This window comes from Bombus huntii, chromosome 7 (assembly GCF_024542735.1).
Source record: "Bombus huntii isolate Logan2020A chromosome 7, iyBomHunt1.1, whole genome shotgun sequence".
In the NCBI taxonomy this organism is placed as follows: Eukaryota; Metazoa; Arthropoda; class Insecta; order Hymenoptera; family Apidae; genus Bombus; species Bombus huntii.
In genome coordinates, this window is record NC_066244.1 from 12,379,809 (window position 1) to 12,393,908 (window position 14,100).

The 14,100-nt window shown below is 37.8% G+C and overlaps 1 protein-coding gene across 7 annotated transcripts in view; it reads left to right on the forward strand.

Moving 5' to 3' along the window:
• LOC126867311 (serine/threonine-protein phosphatase 2B catalytic subunit 3-like) overlaps positions 1 to 14,100 on the forward strand; it is a 236,378-nt gene that overhangs the window by 167,169 nt on the left and 55,109 nt on the right. For all 7 annotated transcript variants that reach the window (XM_050621681.1, XM_050621680.1, XM_050621678.1 and 4 more), the window contains exon 5: positions 3,957 to 4,102. In XM_050621681.1, the coding sequence (XP_050477638.1) occupies positions 3,957 to 4,102 (146 nt within the window). The remainder of the gene's footprint in view (positions 1 to 3,956; positions 4,103 to 14,100) is intronic.

The window sequence follows — 14,100 nt, forward strand, 5'->3', positions numbered from 1 at the left end:
GATTTCAGGAAAGTAAGAATTTTATTTGCTTGAAACGATACAACGAACTTCGAATTCCCTTTTTCCCCTTAGATTTCCCTGCTGTTCCCTGTTGTATACTGTCGACAACGAAATATCAATTTTGATTATTCTGTCGAGACTAGAACTTTCTGTGATTCTTTTCTTTGTCGTTGTTAGAAACAGGTCGCAATTTCTGACAAGATTAATTTACACTTTCATCCTATCGCTTTAATCATATTATACTTAACACTTTGACGGGCGTAAATTTTACTGCCAACTGGCACTTTACTGGCTCAATTTATTATTGCATAATTATGATACATTTTTTGAAAAAGTCACGTTACATTCATCTTCACTAATCAAATCTTTATCATATTATCTTAAGTATTTTCGTGCACTTATGCATTATATATGAATTGATTTATTTATTTCCTGACTTATTTATCTGTTTGTTTCCCATATAGTTACAGAAATTTGAATAATAAATTGTTTTTTCACCAGTCTCTATCAGTGGATCGTTAGGCTCACAAATTGCTGGTCTTTTCAGTGTATTTTTAAATCGTTTCACTCTGATAGAACACGATCGAATCTAGGAATCATTCGTCATCGGCGCGCCGAATAAATTGCAAAAAAGAGCATAAACATGACGACAGCGGACGACAGGTGGCAGAGCAAAATCACGTTTACGCAGTAGCGACCGTCGAAGTGTTAAACAGAGGTTTGTTGTTCTAGTATGTTAGTCCATGAAAGGTAAAAAGAACGTGAAGCGACTCTCATTGTTATCAGAAGCCTAAGATATTTATTTTTATAGCGATAAAACGAAAAATAAACTAAAAAGACTAGTTTGATAAAATAATACGTAAATGTAACTTATAAAGTAACAACACATACAATGATACAAAGTAGATAAAAAAGTAAATAAAAATAAACAACGTGATGTATTATCATTAATCAAAATTAACCTAATCTCCAGCATTCGAGATGACATCGTCAATTATCCTGTTAGCTGCGGAGTTTAGTTTCAAAAAGCTTTTAAGGGGTCGTAGTTAGAATCTATCGACGACGAGTATACACGTCGAACGCAGGCCGAATGCTCCTATTATAAATTTTACGAAAGAAGCAAAACAAATCGAGGAAGAATTATATTTATATTCGATAAAACATTAATAATTCATCGTTGAAAAGGCTATTGTTATTAAAAACTGAAAAATTGCCAAAGGATAATATAGTCAACAAGTACACAAAACAATTTGGGGGATAACCGATATACGCAGCATAGCACAAAAATGGGGATTCATTGGGGAAAATAAACAACTCAATTTATAAAAAGCCATAGATTATACTGACCATAACTGATATACCAAAGAGAATAATCAAATAATCAAACTTTTTTTTTATAAAATACATAATAGGTTTTTCGAAAAAAAAAACAAACGTGCTACTAAATGTTATTTGTATTAATTTTTACTAGAATTGTGAGTTTTTATAGTAAATGATAATCTTTTATTTCACACGACGAGTATACAAGAGAACAAGAAGGACTTGCTGTCAATAAAACGTAATTTTCAGTTTTTATAGTCAATGGTAATCTTTTATTTCACACGACGAGTATACACGTCAAACGTATCGAAACGAAGCTCTGGATTAACGTGTATACACGTCGAACTCAGTTAACTGGTCAGACATCATCGAACAAGGATGTAATAAATTCATATATCAACTTGAATTATGTCGACTATGTCGACTGTTGAATTATGTCAACAGTAGATTCGTCGAGTAGACGGACAAAGTGTGGAAACGTTGTTGTTAGCCTGAAAGAGACCGTCGAGTTCAGCCTCCGATCCAACTTCCTGTCTTGACGAACAAGAAGAATTTCCTGTCAATAAAACGACCTCCCTTGCAATCCTTTGGACAACCTGTCTGAAGATTTGTCGACGTTGAAGCTGGACAGATCGTTTCTCGTGGCTGATACTCGGGATCTCAACCGAACAGATCTCGAATTTGCTCTAGGATCGAATCTTTCAGCGAGGAAAATCGTTTCGATCGTTGTTACAGACATTAAACGAAGGGAGAACGTTAGAAAAGTGGAGTTTAGAAGACAGAATCGAGCCGGAAGTCGGTTAGTGGATTTAGAGAGTTGAAGAGTTCCGAGGGACACTTGGAAGTTTGTAACGGATGGTTCTTTTAATGGAGGTCTTAGGTTCGATTGTTTTAGATGTTTAGAAAGCTTGTTTTAAAAAGTAAATAGAGAGGAAGATAAAGAAAGTTGTTGATCGAGGCAGAATGGGGCGGCTGCCGGATGTTGGATGTTTTATTGGTACAAGGATTTCCAGTGATATGAGGTTTGAAAGCTTTTTCATTAATTTTTCACAACTCTGAATGTACGATAGCATACGGAAGTATTCGAACTTTTAAATATTTCAAAACATTTAAAAATCTCGATAATAGTAATTTACTTAATTTTTATCTGGTTTTACCTGTTGTTAAATTTTTGTTTGCTCACTTTTCAAACGGACAGATCAAACTGACAAATTAAGAAGATATAATTTTCAATTTCTAATTCTCCTCTTCAACAATACTTTATATTTCATTATTTATTATTTTATACTTATTTTTAGCTATTTATTAATCTCCAATTTATTTCTTCAAAAATAAGAAATAAAAATAAGAAATAAATAAACATAAAGGAGGATTGAAATATTAAGAGAAAAACTCAGAAAACCCAGTTAATTCAAGAAGCCAAACATGACAAAAAGAGATCCCAACTCTTTCTATTCTATGAAACGTTAAGTTTTCCCTTTTGGCTTCACTTTTCACTCGAGGCAACGAAAATTCCTCTATAGAGGGATTTATTATTCTCGGTGGACATACAGTGGCTGGGTACAAGAAACGATCCTTGAATTCGTCCTCCCTTTTACGATGTCCTCACGCACGTGCACACGGAAATCTGCACGGAGGTTCCATGGTCCGTCTACCGTGCAGCCCTTCTTTATTGCTCTCCAGAGACTTTTCTTCCCTTTTCTTTTTTTATCTGCTCTCCCCGACCTTTTCTTCCGCCTCCTGGAAAAGAGGATACCCGTCCCATGCTCCTTTGTAGCTGGCAAGCGACAAAAGTTGACGTGTGGCCATTAAAAAAGTATCTGGCTGCAGTGAAAAATCTGGGCCTAGACTTTTCACACCACCTTCGAAATAATCGACGCGTGAAGAACATTTTCTTTGAGAAAGAGGGTGACTTTGGCTCGTTTGTGTGGAGGGAGGAAAAAAGGTTCTTGGTATTCGAAATGGTGCGAGGGTGAGGTTTCAAAGTGGAACTGACGGAGCAAAATAATTTATTCATAATTTTTCATAGATATTTTATAGACCCTCGGGGTTTGAAAAGGACGTGTAATTTTTTTAATAGCGAACATGGCTAGCATTAAAACTAAAAAGAACATCCCCAATCCCAAACAAACGTTCGATTTACCTTTCTTTTATCTCGTAGTCTTTCTAAAAACCAAATTACACGTTCCTCCATTAAAACATAAAATTCCATCAAACCTCTAAAAGCGAGAAATACATTAAACGAATAAATTGCCCAACTTTGATCCATTAATACCAGATGAATTAACTTTCTGTCTGAATAATTCAACACAAACGATGTGAAACGCGTAGAGACCTCAAAGATTCCTTGCTCTATAGACAATAATATTCCGAATCGTGACAGCCAGTCAATTCCGAAGAGCAACTTTTTCCTCCCGCGTCTACCTTTTTTCCCCCCCTCTCCGTTTCTTTCTATTCACTCTCATCCTATTCACGTTACTTGTCGACATACAAAGAGCATCCAGAGCTACGTATAAAAAGGCTGAGAACGAAACAATCGAGCGTATCGAATAGCGTTTTAGCGACACGTGAATCGCCAACTACCGAGGCTGATCGTTCCTCGTTCTGACGACCATGTCCTCTTTTCTGCTTTTCAGGTAAAATAAAATACTCGGAGAGGGTGTACGACGCTTGCATGGATGCGTTTGACTGTCTACCGCTAGCGGCCCTCATGAACCAACAGTTCCTCTGCGTGCACGGTGGACTCTCGCCGGAAATTCACAATCTAGAAGACATACGCAAAGTGAGTAGAACGTTCATTGAAATATTCCTATTGATGAAACGACGTACAGAGTCTCTTTCATTCGCATATTGCGTATTAAGAGCGAACGAAGCGTTGATTTCTTGATAGAAATAATAACTTAGAGATGTAACGTAATTAGATTCATCGACGCGAAGATTTGACGCGTTGGATTCGACGAGGTTCCTAGAATTATTTGGATTATTTGAAAGAATTCGTTGATTCTTTATTCCCGTTTTATTTTTTATTTATTATCCTACTGTTGCGTTGCAGAATCTTCCTTTTCACAAACAAACAGAATTCCGATTGTAGATGAGTGAATTTTCATTCCGGTTTTCATTACATTCTCGTTTCATTAAATAAGAATTTTGGTAATTTGTATCGATTTCTCGAATTATCGATAAGATATGCGGAGTAGAAAAACGGTCATGAAAGAGATTTGTATAATGTCGAATCCGGGCTATCTCTCTTATAATTTTCGTTACTACTTAAATTGTCAGGAAAAATTAAATTTAGGAAAAATCGAAAGCAAGGAGCTGATTACAAATTAACAAAACACTTTCTATATTATTACATTAAGCTATTGGTTGCAATATTTTATTATTATTATTACTATAAAATATTCTTTTTAAGAGTCTCCTTCCTCCAGCATTAAAGTCTTCTACGTTCGTTTTTAAATTTTTGAGGTTTATCGTTGAGCAATTAAATTCGTAAATGATTCAAAATACATTCGAAGCTTCTCTAAGTCTCCTATTTTTTTAACGGTTGTCGACGGATTCGTTGGTCGGTTTCCTAGCCGCGAAATTTTTCACTGTCGAGAGCAGGATTCAATCGATGGGCGAATTTTCGTAAACGACCAAGTCGCCTGTCAAGCGAACGACACGAGTGTTATTGGAGCCTGGCCTGTGTAGAGTATCGGAGTACCGGAAACAGAGCAGGCAACCGATGTGCTGCCACCTGCTCTATCGATCGTTCACCTAAGCAGTGTCCACCTTGACGCAGCGAGTACGCACCAATGCTACACGTTCACGCGTCTCTTGCTTGCCAATTTGTCAGAGGAAATACTCTTCTCTTCTTTTCCTCTAACTTGCTATTATCTATGTAACCTACAGAACATTTTTCAACTGTTGAATAATCTTCCACTGTTTGTTGGCGCAATTCAAACGTCTTTATCGGATACCTGGTGTTGCAGCTTTTGTATGAAGTCTAAAATTATGGAAATTCTAGATTTAGTTGTTTGAAATTCAAAATTGCAAAAACTTTGGGGCTCCGATTCGTTGGGTTTGTAGAGACTCGAAAGCTTTGGAAGAGATCGAAGATTTTTACGAGAAATCTAGAGCTACAGGAATCGTAGGTGACACGTTTAGGGCTATGAAAAATCCGAATTATTTTGTTAGAAATCCAAAATTGTAAGAATTCTAGCGCTTCAGTTTGATAGCCTTCTAGAAACTCAATAGTGTGAAAAGAAATCTACGATTTTTATGAGAAATATACACGTATGGAAATTGTAGCTTTTTAAATATGACATTTAGGATTATGAAGATTTTGGATTAACTTTTAATAGAAATCCAAGATTGCAGAAATTTTACTGATTCGTCTTGTTAGGCTCGTAGATATGCAAAGGTTTTCAGCAAGATCTAAGATCGACGCACGATATTCATAAAAGTTTGCTATGATGCAAGCGATCAAAGTATTATACTTTCATGAGTCATAGTACGTCCATCTACCGATCAAACGTTCAAATCGATAGCTGACATTCCTAGTTATTAAAAAGATGATTAATTTAATACGTATCTCTGGACCAGCAGTGGATCTCGATCGCTTATATAAATCGCGAAACTAATTAATACCGACAACGCGATATTTTACGAGTCCGCTGCAAATGAATATTAATGCCGGATCTAACCGTAACATATTAATATTCTATTAACGTCGATGCTTCCTGACGCGTTTAATCGTTACAGGATATTACGCACTCGAGTGTAGAAAACAGAATAATTCGCTTTGGAATTTGCCCAGCAACGATTAATGCAATTTTATGTTTCTGCATATTATTGTGTAGAATTCCTCTGTACATTACGCAAAGTAACGTTCCCGTGAACGTTTACGCGAACGTTTACGCGAACATTATACAGCGAACATAACGGCCGAGAATTTGCCTGACGAGCGACGTCGATATTTTCTATGAATAAAAATAAAATGAAGATGGAAATATAAACGTATATATAAACTGTTAAAAATTCCACGTTAAAATACCATGACGCGAATGAATGTGAAATACGAATACCACGTTTATAGGATTGCTTTTAATATAATGTAAAGTAAACATTTCCTGGAAGGAAGTATAAAATATAATTTTTCATTTATTGTTAAAAGCTTGCTATTTTTAATTATTATATTTTCATTGATAAAGACTGACGCGACATTTTAAAATACAATATCACGCGTTAAATACGGATCATGGACTGTCAACAGTCTAAATTTCGATGTGATTGCTATAATTTAGTCGAGAAATTTAATTAGATTTTTCGAAAAATAGAGCATCGGCAATTGTAAAACACTTGAACGAACAAAAATGTACACGGCCAAAATAAATATCTATATCACATTAATGTTTATCACGCGACGATATAATATCGATATAAAAGTTTCTCAATTTACCAAATAATTTAAAAATAATTACTATTCGACCAGTAATACAACCATAGCCGTATAAATGGCATGAGTGTGCGCGTATGTGAAATTATCAGGTACACTGATAGACTATTATACTTGTCTGTAACAATGGCAAAGATACAAACGTTCTGGAGCTGAAGTTAATATAATACAAAATAACAATTTACTACGTTCGAGAATAAATTGTCCATCAACGTCAATCTTCTTGCATTGACAAAATCCGTCATTTTAAAATACACCGTTAACTTTTCAATAAAGCTTTATGCTTATGGCCATGTTCGTATAGAATTTTCACCTCGTTTTCGCTCATGAAACGTATCAACGAAACGCTTTCATTCTGCTTCGTAATGTAGAAAATTGTCGAAAAATGATATTCAAACATTCGATAGAAAAATAAGAATAAAACGTCGCGTTGACGACGTGTTTCAAAGTTTTCGAAAAAATCGTACAAGCGTCGCGGTATCCTGTTTCCTCGTTACACGAAAGGTTCCGGGGATTTTTATTTCCGCGACACTCGTAAAGATACACTCGTCCCGGAATGAGATTCCTCGGGAAACGGCGGCGAAATCCTGTTTGTACTTCCGCGACGCGACTTTTCCCGACGCTCGATTCAACTCGGTGGAAAGACCTATGCGAGTTGTTCTACCGATTGGATCTCAGTAAATCCAGCATCGAGTTTTCATCTTCTCCTTATCCAATAGTAGCTGATACAGCGTTTGAAATTTTCGAGCGGCAATCGATACTTATTCAATAGGAAGTTTTAATAGGAATCGAAGACACGTGAAAAACGTTGCAGCTCGCTCGTTGTTCGGTTGTGTCCTTTTTTGTAATTTGCAATTGGAAAAATAAGATTTCTCGAATCGGAAGGTAGTTTTGATCGCGGAAATAACAAAAGAAACGAGTTTCTCTCTTAATAATGGAAAAAATAACGTGACGACATAATATTACGTATTGTAATACGTGAAATTTCGAATAGAAATACATTGAAAGTAGGTTGTAATTTTTTAAACGGCACATGTAATCTAAAAGTTACTTTCACAAGGATTAAACTTCTCGAACTTCTTGATTTTTTTATTATTCGATTGCGTTTAGTACAAAGAAAAGAATACGAGTATGACAAGCGTAAAATTCATAAAAATTGTTAGAAATATTTTATTCCTTATCGAAATGCAAATAGTATTTTCTCAGTATGGCAGTAATTTTAATCTTGCAAGTTTAAGATTCGTGAAGATAAATGAGAGAAAGTTGTTTGTCGTTCGATTCTAGTTGGTGCAGTTTTCGTGAAAGACAGAGGAATGTTGGGTGATGTCGATTTACGTGGATTTATGTGGCGGAATGTTGATAGAGTTCAATGACACGAGAGGATTTCGTGGTACGCGAATACCTAGTTGCTCGCTATTCAATCGCTGTTCTATTCACCGCACCGATCCATTCGCTGCAACATGCTTAAGACCAGCTAACTTAATCGGAGTGGCTCTTGGTAACCGCGGAAAATTGTTCTGTCTGCTTGTTGTCGCGTGAACTGTGTCAAACATATCGAAGGCGATGCACAGAATTTCGCTAACTCGAGAACACAAATGTTGTTCGATATTCGTTTGACAGGAAAACGTTTATACAACGTACGTCTCCCTTCTGAGTGAAGTTCCAACGAAACAAACTATAGATAATTACAGATAATTTGCATATTGGAGGAACGACCTTGAGTACCATCTAATTTCATCTAACTTGTATCTCGTCATGAATATTCCATACGTTAACCCGATCAAATTATAGATCCTCGAAGGAACTACCTGAGAACATTTCAACCACCAAAGGAAGCGAATCTTCCAGTTGAAAGATCAATTGTGGAACAAGAAATAGGATTTTGTCATATTGATACCATCGTCTGTTCTTCTCGAGATCTATGTAAGGTAACGCCGAGAGAATTAAACGAACAAAGTTTCAGCCGAATATTCAAAACTCTAGAAAATGTGAAATTATTTTCACGGTGGAGGTACGATCTTGAACAACTGGTAATTTCACGCATCTTACATCTGGTCGTGAATATTCATTTAACACAGTCACAAACTACGAAACATCCTCGAAGGAATTACCTGAGAACACTTTAACTTACAAAGGAAACGAATCTTCCAGTTGAAAGATCAATTCTGAAACAAGAAATAGAATCTTCTAACGTTAATACCATCGTCCGTACTTCTCAAAATCTATGTAAGGTAACACCGAGGGAATTAAACGAGTAAAATTCCAGCCAAATATCCAAAACTCTAGAAGACCTGAAACAATTTCCATAGCGGAGGAACGACGTTCAGCAACCCCTAATTTCACCCGTCTTACATCTCGTTGCGAATATTCGTTTAACGCAATCAAACTATGAAGCATCCTCAAAGGAACTACCTAAGAACGTCTGAACCGCCAAAGGAAACGAATTCTCGAGCCGGAAGAACCGTTCTGAAACAGGCAAAGACGCCAGCCGTCTTTGAATAATAATTTCGAGACAGACGAAGAACGAAGGCAATTAACTTGATTCTTTGTGTTGCGGGTCAGCGAGAAAAGCGACGAGAGACGATCGACGCTATTGTCCCGCGGCAGCTTTTAATATTTATTCACGAGGTTTCATCAGCGCGCATCATAAAGCCACAGATAAGAAATTCCAAGCGTGTTTCGCGATATCCTTCGCCGCGGTATACTTCGCCAAAAGCCAGCAAGTATTCCGTGATCCGCTTTCGCGATTCGACATCGAACCATGGTAATCCAATGTTTTATTTTCGAGCGATTTTACAGGCGCCAGGAACCGACACGCTTGATATGGAAATTGACAGTCCCAGTAGGATGATATCGTTGATCCTTTGAGACGCGAAAGCCCGTAAAACCGTTCCCATACGCTTCGTTCATCCTCTTTGAATTTTCTCCTGCTCGATCGTTCCCGGTGCTTGTGTTGATTCGTTGCGAAAATTGCTTTTGATCGCCGGAATCATAGCCTCTATCGTCCAAATTGACGGAGTTTATCGCAAATTTCTAACATTTCTTATTGATATCTTTGGCAATCTTTTTTGCGGTTTTCGATTTTATCTTCTATCGAGGGCACGCTCGGCTTCAGACAAATTTCGGAAGAAAAAGAGAGCGTGAGCTTATTTGTAGCAACGTTCGGTATGAAAGATCGATCTCTAAACACGCTTAACTCTGCTATAAACTTTTATGCCTCGATCTTGCCCTTATTTTAGAAAACAAAAAGAATTTGAAGGAGACGTTTCAGGCAAAATTGAAATGCCAACAAGAAGACCTCTTCCATATTTTGTCCAAACTTGGAGATTTCTTTTAACGATAGAAAAATATAACGAAATCGAAAATAACCGGAAGAACGTAACACGATGAACTTCCCTCTTCGACCATTCTCTATGCTTCTACTTGCTGCTCGTTACAAAAATTGCTTTCGATCGCCGGTCTGAAAAGCTCGATCAGGCTCGTGACGCATCAACGGGGCCCTCGAATCCGTGGAACAACGCCTGGTGCATTTTATCAGCCGCAACGCTGCAGTTTGTGCTTTAAATAGCGGCAGGACCCGCGTGCTATCGGCTGCTGCTATTAACTTAATCGCCATTGCGGCCTGGCGTGTACCTATGCGTGCCGCGTAACACGCTCTTAGGAAATTCGCCGTAATAACGCTACACGTATAGAAGCACGTCGAACACCGGTTCCCGGCTCTGGCTTGGAAAAGCAGAAGAAAAATCGAGAATAAAGACCACGAAATAGAAGAAGGAGGAAAAGTCTTGGGCCGGTCGGTTGGAAGTTTCCGACGTTATTCTCCGGTCACGTACAGTGTGGCGAGAGAGAAATAAAAAGGGCACATCCGTTTCCGTCCGTGCATTCGGCGCACGGCAACCACTTTTATAAGCGTCGTTAAAACTTGTCCCACGGGAGAAAGTTCCCTCTTTTCGCGAAACCTGAGACACTTTTCCGAGCAAAGAAGCTTGCGAGTTTAACTAAAGATGCTGAACTTCGATCTTTTTATTTGCTGGAATTTTTCTAACTGTATCGTATTTAAGACTAATTATTATACATGTGTACGTATAATAAGCAATTTTTAATGACACGGTCGTAAGGCAGGGTACGTAAAATACCGGGCACACGGTATGGTCTGTAAAATGAACTCTGCATAATACACTGCTTTTTACTCGGGAAACATCTCACTGTCCTATATATATTAATATTTATTAATTTCGGCCACTGCGGCTTCGAAAAGGACTTGGCATTACAATTTCGAAACATTCGTCCATCCGAACCTTCGCATACGTACTTATGAATTATAGATTAATATCCTACCTCTACTTCACGACACCTATGAATTATAAATATACATATACGTTATTTATCGCTAGCTTTGGCGTGGGTTTGCACTTTTGTTTCTCATTTTCTCTAAGGAATAAATCCGGTTAGCAGCCCCTTGGTAATATTTTTTTTTCCCTAATTCCTTTCATATTGCTGTTCTCTCAAGCTGTTCATTTTTTCGCACTCTGTTACACAGTGCTTCAGATTTTCTTCCCTATTATCGCATAATTTGCATTTTTTTTCATCTCCCTCTAACTAAAATCTCCTCGATTCCTCTAAATTGCCGCATCTTACCCTTGCGATTCTTTTTCGGCTGTTGCTTTTAACACGGTTGTCTAGATATTCTGTCATAGCTTCGCATTTAATTTGTTTATAATTTTTGCTACATCTACTGTTACATATTCTCTTGTGTTACATTCGCCCTTGATATTGCCAGCCTGCAGTTGCCATTTCTGTAAACGTGTCCTTTTTACAGTTCCTCGTGTTGTCTACATCTCTCTGGCCTTGTCATTTCCTTCGGCTCTTTCTTTCGAGCTTTTTGTTTTCAGCCTTTCGCTCATTACCTTCTTTATACGTTCTTTTAGCTGATTCTTACCTTCTAATCTTGACCCTTTTTCTTAAGAAATTCAGCGGAAAGTTAGTTATTAATTGTGGAACTGTAGAGCTTCACGTAGATATATTCAGTCGCTCCCTTGATTCATTATATTTTGTACAAGGTAGATTTAACTATTGGCGGATTTTTAAAAATTGGTGCAAATTAATGCAGATGGATGTTCTGTGTTTTCGTGCTAATTGATTAAAATGATGATTTAAATCTACGATCACGCGATTTTCGTTTCATATGGAACCTAATCTCTTTACAATTCCTCCTTTCACATTTTCTAGTATACTTATAATAAACTAAATAAACATCCGATGAAGTATACCGTTCTTAAATTGCTCAAAAAATCGACACAGAAACCATCACGACACGCGCGTCATAGCTACGATATTGCACGCCTAAAATCAATTCCTCGTTCAAGGCCATTGCAGCCGGTCTCCCCACCACACGTTTCTCACTCTATCCCCCACCATTTCCTCCATATCCTGCTGCATCTTATCGCCGCTTTGGTACACAAAGAACCTGCAATAATATGACCTTGAACCGTCAGTCGATTTCGAAATACGAAACGTTTCCATCGCGAAACATCGACGAAATTGATTGAAACGTACGACGAGATACGATAATTAGCGATATCGAAAGCCATTGCTTTACTGAGACGCGGTTGACACTATTTCCTCGATAAGGTTCTCATTCTTTCGACGAATGTGTGCAGCTTCCGGTTAACAGGCAGCCTGCTCGTTGTACCGCGAACAATCCGATGTACGGTGTTGTTGCTAACACACAGAAACACGGAGAATCGTGGAAGCACGGAGGAGTACAGCAAACATCAACGCTATTCGATGTAATTAACATGCTATTACAGTTGCGCGTTGTGTATCGCAAACTTCCTCCTACGGCGAATCGTATCGAATTTTCGCTCGCTACAGTGACGAACTTAACTTTGTTAGACACTCCTTGATTGATAATGTTTTGAGTGTTATACTATTTTGAAGAGAATTTAAGGGAAATCGGGAATATCAGAGAATGGATTGGAGATAATAGGGAAACGGTTCTTTTAAGGCAATTACTTTGCTAGAGTTTTGAAAATTTGTATTTTTATAGAGATCTTTCGATTTCGGGAGGAACAGTACGTTACATAGATCCAAATTAGATGTCGCGATTAAAATTTGGAAGAGTATTTAGGGAAAATCGGGAATATCAGAGAATGGATTGGAGATAATAGGGAAACGATTCTTTTAAGGCAATTATTTTGCTAGAGTTTTGAAAATTTGTATTCTTATAGAGATCTTTCGATTTCGGGAGGAACAGTACGTTACATGGATTCCAATTAAATGTCGCGATTAAAATAAAAAGAATAGAAGAAACCAAATTGGTGGAACAGATACTCGTGTAAACGCTTGTTGCTCGTCTACCCTTAAATATCGTAATCAAAATAAAATTTAAAAGAAGGAGAAAGTAAATTAGTAGAAGAGGTACGAAATAGATGTAAGAGGCAATCGTTCATCCTTTTGTCCACGCTAGAAGAACTAAACTTGAAGGCTGTTATCGGGCCAGTTTTCGAAGATCGTCGGTCATGTAAATGCGGAAGACGAGGAGCAACGTGTAGCCGAGTACCGACATTTGGTATTCATATCGCTTGCTCGCGGTTGCAAAACCCACCTTTTACATAGAAGCACGCGGAATAATACATAACAGAGGCGGATGGTATCGACGTTGGAGAGGAGTTAGAAGGGGTCTGATAAATATTGCATAGTCGCCGGTGTCCTTCGCCACCCTAGTCGCCTATCGTTCGAATTTCGAGCATATTTTGCATAGATCTCCGACGACGAAGATGGAAACGCCTCCCTAGCCTAGGGAAATAAATGATCCTCGTTATTACTCGATCGAGAGAAGTTAGGATCGATTTCGTGTTTGAAACTAGGGGCGAAATGCGAAAGAAAGTGGACAGTTTAAAGGGGGACGTAGACAAAGGAATTCTTTTCTTTCTTTTTTCTCGTCTTTTCTTCAGCGGGCTGGAGATTTTATGGTTTCGTGAATGGCAAATGTTAGGGGTGAAAAAAAGGAATTTCGTGGTTTATGAAAGATATTATGGTAAAAGCAATGTTTGAAGTGTTCGCACGTTTCGTTTAAAGCGAAGGTCCTGTAAAATTACTCTCAAGGACGTGACAGTGGAGACTGACAGCTAGTATTTGCTTTTTAGTGCGTATTTGTATGTGCGGGGGGTGGTTTAAATGATAAGAGGACGATGATGCGTCAGACTTCGAGAATCTAGTAAATTTTATATTGTAACCGTCAAACTCGTGAAACGATGGTTTTCAAATATTTTATTTGTACGATTATTGAAATTATACCGGTGCTGGTGGAGGAACTGGCCCGGAATAGAACGATTCAAGTC